The following is a 13,907-nucleotide window of genomic DNA, read 5'->3' on the forward strand; positions in this document are numbered from 1 at the left end:
TGGACGAGGAAAGATGGGAAAGTTGAGAAGGGGGAAGAAAGAATGAAGGAGAAAAAGGCGAGAGTCAAGTGGAGGGAAAACGAAAGCGTTGGAGAGGCTGTCTCTGGGATCAATGAAGTATTTGATCCGAAATGCGAAATGGCTCTAGACTTTAGGGCTTCTGGGAGCAAAATGCATTTGCGGAGTCGCAGTGGAGCGCAAGGGGAAACCGCCGGAATACCGTGCCACAGGTAATTTACAGCCTCTTCCTATGGCAGTGGGAGGATAAACCCGTATCTCCATGGTAACGGAGAGCATCTGCATGGGACGAGCCGTGGGCGGAGACTGTTGCAAATCTTGAAAGTTGCGATACGGGAAAAATTACGCCAAGAAGTGCCGAAGCAATTGAGCGAGCTGATTGGTAAACACCCCTGCCTGACTGGAGCTGATGGATTACAATTGGCTACCATCTGTTGGTTGTACGCCACATCTTAATCCTGTTTGGGCAAACCAACCACTGGGCTCGCGAAAATTCTCGAAATGCTCGATTGTCATAAATTTTAACGCTAGATTTCGCAATTGCAAAGTATTCCGTATTGTTACCCGTATTCTAATTTCAGGAAGCGCCGGTCCTAGTTACGCTTCTGAGCGCAGGGAAGTGGGATGATCAATGCGGCTTCTCCATTGACCAATCACAGCGCCCTTTCGTTGGTCCAAGCCTCACCTCGGAAAGTGGGAACGGGAAGGGATCTCAAAGATCTCTTGACAGGTCTTGTCCTGCTTTTGTCAGATCGTTTGAATGATTGCATCTCCGAAGGCGCAATGGAGAGGAGTCAGCAGCAGTGATTGGGATATCTGAGCATGACGGACATAACATCGGCCGAATTTGATATCCTCAGTTCCGTAGACAAGCTGAATCATGTCCCAGGACTCCCACCTCAGAGTGGACGGAGTGATCGATCGAGCATCAGACGATGAGAGATCATGCTCGAATGTTCAGAGCCCATGCCTGAAGGAATTGGATTGTCACTACTCCGTACACTGGAGTTCGAAATCCAGGACATTTATCCTTCATCCAAATCCCCCAGAATCCGCTTCCATATTATGATTAGTCAATGCAGTCAAGCCGTCATCAGTGACATCTACCATCCCAGAACTCAGTCTCCGTCTATCAGGCGCCAAACGCGCACGTAACCACCATGGTACACGAAAAAAAAAATCGAAAGCCAAGAAGTAAGCGAAGAAAAAGTAGGAAAAAAAAGTCATCACTTAACCGGAAGCCACCATGATAACAAACAACCAAACGAAGCAAAAGAATCATGGCACTCCAAAGATGAGAACCCCAAACAAAAGCTGCAGTTCCAGCGGCAAGAGACCGTTGCAGCTCACACTGGTCGACTTCCGGTTGAGGTGGCGAAGAAGGAAAGATGTATACATCGAATCACTAAATCAAGGCCCAGCGACAAGACAGGAACAGATCAAGCTCAAAAGCTCTTAGGGCTTGTTGGCATGCGAACCGGTGAGCACCTCCCGCACCTGATCAACGGACTGGGAACCATAGCTGGGTGCCATGGTGCCAAAGAGAAGGAAGATTGCCAGAATGATGGCGCCCACAACAACGGCGCGACGCTGGCCTGGACGAGTGGCACCGTACTCGGCCCAGGTACGATTTGCCTGATTCGCGTACTCCTTGATTTTGTCGGCACCCAGCTTGTAGTAGATCATGCCAATCAGGGCAATCGAGTAGCCGAAGAACTGCAGAAGCGTGACGGGCGTGTGCCAGATGACCATGGAAGCGATGACCAAAAGGATATCCTTGAGGACGCCGCACAGAGTCATTACCAGCGATGATGTTTTACCGATCTAGACGTTCGATTAGTGGAAGTAGGGAGTCGCGGGGACTGAGGGCACATACCAGAAGCACCACAGACACGTTCAAGCAGAATGCCACCATGGCGTTGGCGATCAGCGTGAACACACCAACCCTGTAAATGTCATCCATGGACATCCTTGGAACCTCCAGGAACAGCGCGGTGATGCCGTTCATCACAGCGCAGACCGGCGCAAAGTAGTAGAGAGAGACCATGGGGTCCATCTTGAACTCGGCCGAACTCAGGAGACGCTGGACCATGGCCAGACGGACGGCCTCGAAGATAATTCCGCCGATCTGGAAGATGAACCCAATCCACACAAACTTGATCTCACCAAAGGACGCGATGATGACACCGATGACAATGACCAACACGTTGGTCAGAACGCGGAAGTCGACCGGCGCCATGCCCAGCGACCAGGTCGCCAGCAAGACGGCGACCGGGGTCGTGGCCTGTTCCTCGGTCAGCACTGGCACAGAGGATGGCGGGTGAAGGGGTGGGGTGGGTCCGGCCCGCCGTGGGCACGTACCTTGAGCATCTGGATGAAGGCGACACTGAGGTACAGGTAGGTGACATTGCCGCAAATCAGACTCAGACTGAAAAACAGGCCAATGGGAACGATTGCACGCAGGTAGACTCTGCCAGTCATCTTGACCGACTTGCGGCCATCAAGGAGGGTGGTCGTGCGGGCGAGGACCTGTGTCATGAATGTTGCAAAAGACAGGTGCCATGTCGTCAGGACGATGGCTAGGGATTCTGGTTAGCCGGGGAGTTCAGAAGAAAGGAGGCGCATGAGGAACCTACGGAAGCCTAAAGCACGTAGTCAGTTAATCAATTCCCCTCTCAGGAGAGAATTGGGGCAGGACTCACGGAAGTTGGCATAATCAAGGAGGTGCTTATTGAAAAGGATCACAGCAGAACTCAAGGCAATCCATGCGCTGTGGAGAGCCGGTTAGCAGGGTGGTGCGACCCCGTGAGGCCAGTTGAACTCACATCACATAAACGGCGGCGGGCACGGAGAATTTTTTGGTCTCCGCGGGCTTGGGAGCGGATGGGTTGACGGTCGGCAGCACGGGCGCGTTGTTGCCCTCGCCCGACGTGCGGGCCTTTTCGCCTTCAGCCGACATGGCGTTTTGAGCAGCCGTCCTCACAAAGCGCGCCTGGTCAGCGAAGAAGCGTTGGAGCTCGAACGGGCGCGGTCGAAGAAGGCTGCCGTCGGAGTTGAACGAGGCAGTGGCCAGGGGAAGAATTTTGGATTATGGGAACAACGAACGAACGAGAAAAAGATGGAAGAAAAAAAAAATAAAAGAAAAAGAAAACAAGCAACTTCCGGGGAATGGCGGCAAGACGGAACCAGAGAATCAGAATGGGAGGAAAAGAGAGGCGTTGAAGTCAGAAAGAATGATCAGATTGCGGTGACTGATTGAGAGCGAGACGGAGCATTCCTCCGTTCTGGGATTTCGTAGGGGGACTGAAAACGAGAACCTAAACAGAGAGCCTACTCCGTACTTCGTAAGATTGGGGGACCGAGGGGCCGAAGTGAGAACTAATCCGGATTTGGGATACGTGGCTGTATTGAGCTGTATTAGATACGAGGTCTTGTAATTTTCAGATGAAAATGCAGATGTTGACTGGAGCTAGTACTATTTTTGGCATAGTCGGCCGTCTGCTCAATCAGGTTTCACCAATCAAAGCCTCCGTGTGTGTGCAAGTCGAGATGGCTGTATCATTGATTATCTTGGCGGTGCAAATTCAGATTTGCAGGATTGCGCGTACTCTCAAATTACCACGGGGGCAAAACATGGCGCGAGGATTTTGAGACAGCCTCACCCTTCTGGAACAACGATTCGTCAATGCTGAATCAACACGTGAAACGGAGATGGGAAATCCCGCTGAGTGGATGAGTGGACCAGGATTGATATTGAGATTGGTTAGCCAACAGCGGACGGTTTTCTTTTCTTTTTTTTTTCTTTTCCTTTTTTTACCAGGGTTGATCAGATTAAGATCATCAGGGGCTTTGCTGGCTGAACCTGCCGAACCAGAGATACGAATCCGGACTCATCCTCGCTATCTATCCATCGATGCCCATCGCCGTCCATGGGTCAATTGGTCCGATATAGGAATAGGAACATGATGCTCGACCGTGTACGGACAGCGCCCAACTTGCACGCTTTACGAGTTGGTACAAGGATGGAGGATATGCAAGTACGGAGGTTGTCGCAGAGGATCGATAAGGATCATTTCCCGTCCTGGTTCTCCGCACTACGAAGTACGAGTAGTCGAGTATGTACATAGGTTAGTTACTCCTGGTCCTCCGGACAAGTTCGTTGGCTAGCTCGATAATTATCGATCTGTCACGGTGAGATTCTGGCCACAGCCGTAGATCAACTCGTAACTTACCTATGTAGTGATTGCCCCTCGGCAGTCGGCACAGCAATGCAGCCATTCAGTCGTCAGTACAGAGTACTGTACTCGTACTCCGTACCTACCGAGTACACCGAATTTGACATCTGCAGGATACATGTCCATTCGACGTGCTGCTAGTTCTAAACGAGATTGCCGAAGGTATGCATCATTTGCCACGCACCAGTCCGCATGACAAGGACAATCACGCACCTTCTGCCAGGGTTCGAGGACAAAACAACGGAGGGCAGGGACTTGAGCGTTGGTTGATCAGGGGTTGCCTGCTCCAGCGCTCAATGATTTGCGGTCGACGATCACTGTCGGTGTCCATTCAGAGTAGCAGACGCTGAGATGCACAGCTGTCCTTCTCGCGGGAGGCGAAAGGCACACCCCCTGGCCACGGGAGATGTTCAGGAACTTCAGGGGCATGGCCAGGCGGGTCGAGAATAGGTTGTTAAATGGCCAGAGTGGACTGCCAAGGGCGAGTCAAGATTTTTAGGAAATTTTTAGGGATTTCAGTGGAGAAGCACGAGCCCACCAGCTTTCAACCTGGGGGCCACGCAATCGCAAAGCACTTGTGCATGAAACAAACCCACCCCCCACACTCAGCGGGCTCGAGCTCTCTTCCCCTTGACTCCTGAATGGAACAAGTGCTTTTTGTGTGATGATCAAAAGTATTTCGGTCCATTCTTGGTCCTAAAAGAAAAACACACCTCCGAGTTTTCTCCCAATTGACCCTTAAACAGAGCTTTTGCCCCTGACCAAGCTCCCCCCGGCTTTCTTATGCTGAACGTCGCTCGCAAGACCCTACAACGAGTGCCGAGCTTTCAGGATCTTCTGCAAGGCAGGATGACGCACCCCGATATGTAAGCTGTTGCGGTTCAATTCCACCACCGCGCGTGGATGGCTGACGCCGTCTCCTAGCAACGTGGATGTGCTGGTCATCGGCGCCGGCCCGACCGGCCTCGGTGCTGCGAAGCGCTTGAATCAGATTGTATGTCGTATCCCGCCTCCGATACCAGGACTCGGCTCATGGCAAGCAGGATGGCCCCTCGTGGTTGATTGTCGACGCCAATGAGACCCCCGGTGGTCTCGCGTCCACCGACGTGACCCCCGAAGGCTTCGTAAGTCATTCAATTCCGGCCGTCAAAGCGAACACGGCGGCTGACCGGTGACACAATAACAGCTTTTCGATGTCGGTGGTCATGTCATCTTCTCCCACTACAAGTACTTTGATGAGTGCTTGGACGAGGCGTTGCCCGGGCCCGACGATTGGTACACGCACCAGCGCATCTCCTACGTCCGCTGCAAGGGCCAATGGGTGCCGTATCCGTTCCAGAACAACATCTCCATGTTGCCCAAGGAGGAGCAGGTCAAGTGTGTGGACGGCCTGATCGACGCCGCCCTGGAGGCCCGCGTGGCCAACACCAAGCCCCGTACCTTCGATGAGTGGATCGTGCGCCAAATGGGCACGGGCATTGCCGATCTGTTCATGCGCCCCTACAACTTCAAGGTGTGGGCTGTGCCGACGACAAAGGTACGCGTGTCGCCGATGGAGGAAAAAAAAATACCATGGAGGAAGGAGGCTGACTACTGGTCCAGATGCAATGCGCCTGGCTGGGTGAGCGTGTTGCGGCACCCAATGTCAAGGCCGTGACCACCAACATCATCCTCAACAAGGTGGCCGGCAACTGGGGCCCCAACGCCACCTTCCGCTTCCCCGCGCGCGGCGGCACAGGCGGCATCTGGATTGCCGTCGCCAAGACGCTGCCCGAGGAGAAGAAGCGGTTCGGCAAGAAGGGCGAGGTCACCAAGGTCAACGCCAACAACAAGACGGTGACCCTGGCCGACGGCACGACCATTGGCTACCAGCGCCTGATCTCGACGATGCCGGTCGACCATCTGGTGCAGCAGATTGGCGACCAGGAGTTGATCGAGGCCTCCAAGGATCTGTTCTACTCGTCGACGCACGTGATTGGCGTTGGCATCCGTGGCGAGCGTCCCGAGCGCATCGGCGACAAGTGCTGGCTGTACTTCCCCGAGGACAACTGCCCGTTCTACCGGGCGACCATCTTCTCCAACTACTCGCCGTACAACCAGCCGGATAAGTCGAAGAAGCTACCCACGCTGCGGCTGGCCGATGGGTCGAAGCCGGCCAGCAGCGAGTCCCGGGAGGGCCCGTACTGGTCGATCATGCTCGAGGTGTCGGAGTCGTCGATGAAGCCGGTGAACGTGGAGACCATTCTGGAGGAGTCCATCCAGGGCCTGATCAACACGGAGATGCTCAAGCCGACGGACGAGATCGTCTCGACCTACCACCGCCGGTTCGACCACGGCTACCCGACCCCGACGCTCGAGCGCGAGGGCGCCCTGACCAAGATCTTGCCCAAGCTGCAGGAGAAGGACATTTGGTCGCGTGGCCGCTTCGGCAGCTGGCGCTACGAGGTCGGCAACCAGGACCACTCGTTCATGCTGGGCGTCGAGGCCGTGGACAACATCGTCAACGGCGGTGTCGAGCTGACGCTCAACTACCCGGATTTTGTCAATACACGGAAGAACGATGAGCGACGCCTGCGGGATGGTGCGCAGATTCTGGGGAAGAAATAAACGGCACCCACCGCTGCCCTAATGAGCTCCAGTCTAATGGGTTAAATTGGGGAACCTTAATGGGAGTAATTTCCGTTGCTTTTCTTTGTTCGACATATACACCCATTCGTCTAGAATTTTTGTCTGCCTGTTCTACAGGAATCATTAGATGGTGAATCAATTCGTTAGATTCTAATTTTCAATGATCCTCATGACCTATTTGATATCCGATGCAGGTTGAAGCACAATGGATGATAGTGTGAAAAGGGGCGAAAGAGATCAATATAGTGTCCCGGTCGTCATTCCACTCTGGATTCGTTGTCGGATCCGAAGCATGCAGGAATCGAGGGCATGATGGAGGTTTATCAATCGACAGCGGGTTGGAGGGTTGACAGGTGCATTCCCGGGTAGTATCGTAACACGAAGGTATTCTTCCATCGAAGTATGAGGTGAGTGAACTGACGTCCACACTCATTGCAATGTCGACTGGACAGATATACATTCAGCATGTCGGGTGTTGGCTGCTGACTGTTTGCAGTTTCCCGGATTCGATAATCATGGAACTGATCGGGACGAAGTCTTGTGCCAACCATGATGAGGCCTTTTCTGAGTTGTAAATGCCGAGAGAGCGACGCTCGATGCTCTTGGGCATTGGCAAAGCCCAGAAAGGTGTCACAGAATAGTACACCATCAGAGCGAAACCAAGTTCAGCCAACCCGCGGAATCGAGTCGTTGTGCCGTGCTCATCGACAACTGGCTGCATGGTTGCAAGCCGTCTTCGATTTCTTGGACTGCTGGTCTGTCGAAGGTGCCCATCGTCTGCCATGGTTCTGCTCGTTGTTGCAGTTGCCAACGGCAAAATGGTCCAGTTGCCAGATCAGAGTCTTTTCCATGGCCATGTGCTCCAGTCTCTCGGCAATCTCTCCATCTGTCAGCGTGATCATCGTCGCACGATATCGGAGCATTGTGCCCGCAAGTCAGCCTATTGATGAGTTGACGCCTTTGTGATTGTCTGGTTGTTGCGGTCGCGTGGGTGTTGGTCATTGTAGGTTTAAACGCGGTAGTCACGACGGGTGGATAAGAGCAGCATGTGCAAGGGTACCTTCAGATCCGTTCCTGTACTCAAAATGTACTTCTGGATCTGCAATGATTCCAGTGAAGAAACAGTATCGTCAAGTATCAGTACCTTCTTCCATGTATCCCTGTATTGGCCGTTGTACAGCCCACCCGGCAGATGTTCGCAGACGGATTTAACACCTGCAGGTGACACCGCAGCCCCCAAACCTAGACATCCATGAATAGTAACGGACGCAATCACCGCCACGGCCATCTCCAACACATCATGTTCAGTCTTCTGGCATGGGTTCTGACCTGGAGGTTGCTCCTGGGGCGGTGAATTGGGCCATGGCTTCGCCGGCACGTGTTTCCCCTATCCCGGATCCATCCGTCTCTCTATTCATCGCGAACTCAACATTGACTGCGCCTAATAATCATTACAAAGCCACCTTTGACTCCTATTCAGCCGACAGACAGCCCCCTCTTCTCTTCCTTTCCCGACCGATTCGATTTGCCTCCTCTCCTCCCGCCCTCATCGCTGGCTGCCGTGCTGTCCCCCATCCTCGCCCGCGCCCTGATACCTCCCCGCCGCTTCGCAGACCGATGACTGTGGTTCATCTCGCTGGCCACGCGGACTCCTTGGACGTACCCCGTCTCGTACCATGCAGTCGGTGTTGATACGATACCCTCTACCATAGTCCAGGTCCTGGGATTCGAACAGATCTGGCATTTTCCTGAGGGTTGATCTCTAGCGTTTTCGGTGCCTTGAAGGCACCGCCGATATCTTCCGCCCCGTTTCATCATCCTGTAGTCTGCCCGGAAAACAAAAGAAAAAAAAAAGATTCTAGAGAGGCTGGGAACGGCTCCTTCGAGATGGAAGGTGATCTCAGTCTGTCGCAGTCCCTTGGCGGACTGCGTATCGCCAATCCGGACTATGCCCACGACTCCGATGACCAACCGCCATCGCCTTTGAAATCTCAGGAGAATCCCTCGCCGAGAGTATCTTTATCGATTACCCCGGCAGAAGATGGGCACAGGTACGATCAGTCGATCGATCCCGGTGATGCAGCGAGCGTCCAGAGCTATATGTCAGATCGGATGGCCGCCCGGGCTGCCAACCGCTCGTCCGTCGCTTACCTTCCCGATTCCGCGCCCCCCAGTGCGGGTCAAGGCATTCCTCGCTCCGTAACGACGAACTTTGGTTCATCCTACGCAAACGGGTCATCCTCCGCTGCGCGTGAGAGGAATAACTATCGAATCCGTACGGATTCCAGTGCGTCGTCGGAGATGTCTCGCTCGGACTCCAGGGGCGGCTCGATGGCCTACCAGGCCGGCGTCCCATCGCGCGACAACAGTCACAGCGAGCGGACGTACAAGAAGTCCCACTTCCTATCGGGGAACGGGCCACATCCGCCACGGAGCGCACCAGGCCCGGTTCTTCCTGGTTCGCCGTACGCGCTCGAGAACGGCCCGCCGCCGAGCAGCGAGGAATGGCAAGAGCGAGGAGCAGCCGTGGGTGTTCGGCAGGAGGTCGACGCCAGCGGGCGCACGGTAACCCGGTATATCAAGAAGGGTGTGCGGGATTTTTCGTTTGGCCAGACCCTGGGGGAGGGTTCGTATAGCACGGTGGTTCTAGCCCAGGACCGGCAGAACCACAAGGAATATGCAATCAAGATTCTCGACAAGCGACACATTATTAAGGAAAAGAAGGTCAAATACGTCAACATCGAAAAGGATACCCTCAACCGATTGAACGACCATCCCGGCATTGTGCGATTATACTACACTTTTCAGGACGAGCGCTCGCTGTATTTCGTCATTGACTACTGTCCAGGCGGCGAGCTTCTGAGCGTGCTGAAACGGATGACGACGTTCGACGAGGAATGCACGCGGTTCTACGGGGCTCAGATCCTGGACGCCATCGACTACATGCACAAGCGAGGGGTGATCCACCGGGACTTGAAGCCGGAGAACATCCTGCTGGACGCTCAGATGCACACCAAGATCACCGACTTTGGGACCGCAAAGCTGTTTGACGAGCCCAAGAAGACGGAAGAGAAGTCCGGCGACATGCCACCGATAGGTGCCGGCGAGATTCCTGCGGAAGAGCGAGCCAACTCGTTTGTCGGAACCGCCGAGTACGTCAGTCCGGAGCTGTTGACGGACAAGAACGCCTGCAGGGCGAGTGATCTGTGGGCCTTTGGCTGCATCATCTTCCAGCTGCTGGTGGGACGGCCGCCGTTCAAGGCGGCCAACGAGTATCTAACATTTCAAAAGATTGTGCAGCTGGACTACGAGTTCCCCACCGGGTTTCCTCCAGTTGCTCGAGATTTGGTCGAGCGACTGTTGGTGCTTGATCCGGCGAGACGGTTACCCATTGAGCACATCAAGAATCACGAATTCTTCCAAGGAATAACCTGGGGCCGCGGGCTCTGGAAACAACCAGCACCGCGACTCAAGTCGTACGTTCCGCCGCCGCGGGAGCCCATCAAGCTGAACGGCGGCGACAACGACAGCTATCCTCCGAATATCTCGGGCGCGCCGTCCAACGGAGGATCGCGGGCATATCCGCGGGTGATCACGGAGCTGCCGCCGCCGAGCCAGCTCGACATTGAGTGGTCGCCGGTTCTCACGCGCAACAACGAGCGGATCCTGAAGCTGGGCAACCTGACGGTGACGACGTCCCCGGCATCGCACAGCCCAACGTCTCGCAACGGGAACGAGGGCGAGACGTCGCGCAAGTTCTCGCGCTTCTTTGGAGGCAGCACAACAAAGAAGCGGCAACGACTGGTGCTGGTGACGTCGGCGGCGCGAATCATCTTTGCCGCGGCGGGTGGTGAGGACAAGCGAACCAAGGCAGAGATTAACCTGCTCGCTCCGGGGACGCATTACCGGAACGCGGGGGATGCGAAGCAGTCGACGTCTTGGATAGTCGATACGGTAAGTCGTTGGATGAGCTGATGGCGGAACGACTACTAATGGTGGGGTTTGCAGCGCGAGAAACGCTATACGTTCGAAGAGCCCAAGAACGGGCCAAACTCCCCGGCGACATTAGCACAAGACTGGCTCGACACGCTGGACCGGGCCAAGGACCTTGCCCACTCCCAGCGCAGCCAGGGCTTCTCCGGGGACGAAGCGTCCGCGTTCTCCAGCCACGCCAACACGCTGGACCACAGCGCCGAGTTCCAAGAGTCGGCGGGGCGGACGACATTACACAAGCCCCAGGGGGACAACGACTCGGTCAAGGCGAAGAAGCGGTTCAGTCGGCGGCATTCAAAGAATGGGCTGTCTGCGGTTTTCTAGAATTCTTCCCTCGTTGTTTTCTTTTCCTTTCTTTTTTTTTCCAGCGTCATTTGCTTTGCATTTATTCCCCTCATTCGTCTTGTCTGTCTGTATCTCGCTTTGTTGGTTTGGTGTTTCGCTGCATCGAAATACATGCATTGCGGTTTTGTCAGCGGTTGCTACAGTATTCTATTCCATTGCCACTGATTGCTAGACTTGATAATCTATTATTTCGTCAGACCTGTCAACTTCAAGAGTTCAGTGAAGGTAGGAAAAAAAAAAAAAGAAATGACTAGGCCGCGATTCGAACGCGGGAATCTTACGAAATCAGGGTTCCTCTGCCAAACCAGAGTTTGACAGCCTAAACCTGACTGTTTATTGGTCAGCCAGACTGATTCTGCAAGGGAAGTGGCCAAAACATGGAACGGGGGTACCAACCGCCTTAACCACTCGGCCACCTAGCCTAGTTTCACAAAATCGCGGCGGAAAATGTGATCCAACACCTATCTATCCATCACCCTGGTGTGGAGAGAGGGGCATGGATATACTTTTTATGAACAAGATCAAGATATGATGAGACAAAAAAAAAAAAAAAAAGTAAACAACTAGTACCTATTTAATGGAGTTAATGGAGTTAACTATTAGATAAATAACCAATCTGCCCTCGACCGATCCAACTCCCGAATCCAATCAAATCCCTCATGATCATTGCTAGCTGCCCGCTCATCCTGCCGTTGCCACATCACGCGCAACACCCGCGCCGCGTTGCGGACATTGACGCTGAACATGGCGCTCCACAGCGCCCCGAGCCGCTGCAGCGTGAACCGGCGCTGCTCGCGGGTCGTGCTCTCCGCGCCGGCGATGAAGGTCGGCCAGATGGTGCACTTGAAGTGCACGTCGTCGGCGGGGATCTGCGCGAGGTTGGCGATCAGATCGTTCTCGACGGCAGCGCTGTCACGCAGCAGCACACGGTCGTGCGACATGTAACTGCTAGTAGTCCCCGTCGGCGAATATATGCGGGAGAGCACGCGTTTCGCGTACAGGTACACGGCGGCCTTGTACGCGGCGGCCAGCGCAATGCGGCGGCGGAGGTCAGGAAGGTGGAGGAAGGACTGCATCTCCTCGGCCCAGCGCGCCGGGTCAAAGGCGTCGATGTGGTTTAGCACGTCGGCAGGTGACCCGAGACCTGCCTGTGATGGGGTCGTCGGGGAGATGAACGCCCACGGGTACTCCGTCGTCAGGTCTGAATCGGAGTACCGCTGCGCGTGCACAAAGAATATCACTTCGAGAAGATGTGCGGGGCAGCCGACCCAGGACGTCCGCTCCAACCGCTTGAGCACCACGGGGCCAATACTTTTGTTGTAGAAGGGCTTCGACAACGCGCCGGGTCGCGCGAGCGTCGAACCCATGATCTCGGTGCTGCAGGAAATCAGTCAACCGCTGTATAGACTTTGAAGTATGTCGGAACGTACATCAAGCATGCATCGATTACGAACGTGTCCAAACCCTCAATCATGCTCCGCATAAACGGCAGCGCCGGGGTCGCCTCGCGGCTCTTGAGAACGTTTTTTGCACCCTCCAGATGCAGCCTCCACTCGCCGCTGCCGGACTCGATTGCGTCGAGCAGCACCAGCACAAAAATGGCCGCCACAGTGCGGTCGTCACTACGACCAATCGGGTCGGAAAGATCTCGCGACAGCTGACTCAGGGCCCGCTGTTTTAGACATAGATAATGCCGGTATGCCTCTGGGTTCGCCGTCTGCGACGGTTCCAGTACACTAACGTCGAACTCCTCGTCTCGACAGGGCAAGCTGTTGTCGGGCGGCAAGGACGGAGAAACCAGCCATCGCTGATCGTTGCTGCTGGAGAGATAGGCGTAGTGAATTGCGCCGACGGCGGCCAGCGCATCCGTCAGCAACGGCGACTCGCTGATGTATGGGATGAGGTCGCGGTACGGGTTCTTGACGGCATCGTACAGAGCCAGGTCGGGCGTACATTTCTCGTTGTCTATAATCAGACGAGTTCGCCAGTCAACAATAGATCGTACGCAGGACGCTTTTTTGCACTCTTACAATGGTGGATGTAGAATCTGGATAGTCTCGGCACATCTTGGAAGATTGAATTTACCAGGGAGAAATGCAGCGGGATGGACTGCGTCGCTCGCACCACCGAACTCGTCGTCGCACTTTTATCCTCCGGCTCCCACGCTGAGGGCAAATATTGATCGGCACGCCCATACGATTCCTCACCCGCAGCCGGTGCATTACGGCCAGCCCACACCTCATCGAAGCTGCGGCCCATCAACTTGCCCCGACTGGCAAGGCCCCCCTTGACCCAGGTGAGCGGCTTGGTGTAGCTGCATTCCTTGCCGGCCTTGCAGCACTTGCGGCAGACCGGCTGGCCATGATCGCAGACAATGCGGCGCCGACGACAGGTGTAGCATCCCCGGTTCATCGCGCGGGGCTCGAGCGAGACGATGCAGCGAGGTCTTCTCGAATCGACGACTGCGGATCGCGTTCGGCCAGCAGTGCGGCCATCGTCTTAACCCGGGGAGCCTGCGCGAGGCGGTTTGCGGTTGTTCACAGGATTGGCTGATCGTACAGGATGTTGTTGTCACTACATATTAGGAAAAGTTCAGGAAAACTTATCGTCCGGCGTCTTGATCCTTCGAAATCCAACAACCGAAGAACTGGAACTGGATTACATAAGCGTTTCGGTACGTTCAAAGCG

At 54.8% G+C, this 13,907-nt stretch overlaps 4 protein-coding genes and 1 pseudogene across 5 annotated transcripts; 2 read left to right on the top strand and 3 right to left on the bottom strand.

Annotated features, from left to right (window-relative positions):
• Positions 1 to 1,473: 1,473 nt before the first annotated feature.
• Positions 1,474 to 2,977, bottom strand: VTN31DRAFT_1239 (uncharacterized protein; the record flags this gene model as incomplete). Its single annotated transcript, XM_069401274.1, has 6 exons — positions 1,474 to 1,842; positions 1,895 to 2,302; positions 2,380 to 2,597; positions 2,655 to 2,660; positions 2,721 to 2,788; positions 2,844 to 2,977. 6 exons carry the CDS (start codon positions 2,975 to 2,977, stop codon positions 1,474 to 1,476), a joined length of 1,203 nt encoding a protein of 400 aa, XP_069264095.1.
• Positions 2,978 to 5,036: 2,059 nt separating this feature from the next.
• Positions 5,037 to 6,860, top strand: VTN31DRAFT_1240 (uncharacterized protein; the record flags this gene model as incomplete). Its single annotated transcript, XM_069401276.1, has 5 exons — positions 5,037 to 5,119; positions 5,178 to 5,247; positions 5,297 to 5,377; positions 5,440 to 5,790; positions 5,856 to 6,860. The coding sequence occupies 5 exons, from the start codon at positions 5,037 to 5,039 to the stop codon at positions 6,858 to 6,860; spliced, it is 1,590 nt and encodes a 529-aa protein (XP_069264096.1).
• A 1,908-nt stretch (positions 6,861 to 8,768) lies between these two features.
• VTN31DRAFT_1241 (uncharacterized protein) lies at positions 8,769 to 11,198 on the top strand (the record flags this gene model as incomplete). The annotated part of the gene is made up of 2 exons (XM_069401277.1): positions 8,769 to 10,835; positions 10,890 to 11,198. 2 exons carry the CDS (start codon positions 8,769 to 8,771, stop codon positions 11,196 to 11,198), a joined length of 2,376 nt encoding a protein of 791 aa, XP_069264097.1.
• A 268-nt stretch (positions 11,199 to 11,466) lies between these two features.
• Positions 11,467 to 11,641, bottom strand: VTN31DRAFT_t15 (annotated as a pseudogene). The gene has a single exon. The product of its transcript is annotated as a tRNA-OTHER (tRNA).
• A 177-nt stretch (positions 11,642 to 11,818) lies between these two features.
• On the bottom strand, positions 11,819 to 13,631 carry VTN31DRAFT_1242 (uncharacterized protein; the record flags this gene model as incomplete). The annotated part of the gene is made up of 3 exons (XM_069401278.1): positions 11,819 to 12,596; positions 12,650 to 13,184; positions 13,250 to 13,631. 3 exons carry the CDS (start codon positions 13,629 to 13,631, stop codon positions 11,819 to 11,821), a joined length of 1,695 nt encoding a protein of 564 aa, XP_069264098.1.
• Positions 13,632 to 13,907: the final 276 nt, after the last annotated feature.

The sequence above is a fragment of the Thermomyces dupontii genome (genome assembly GCF_041956625.1).
Source record: "Thermomyces dupontii strain NRRL 2155 unplaced genomic scaffold VTN31scaffold_1, whole genome shotgun sequence".
Taxonomy (NCBI): domain Eukaryota; kingdom Fungi; phylum Ascomycota; class Eurotiomycetes; order Eurotiales; family Trichocomaceae; genus Thermomyces; species Thermomyces dupontii.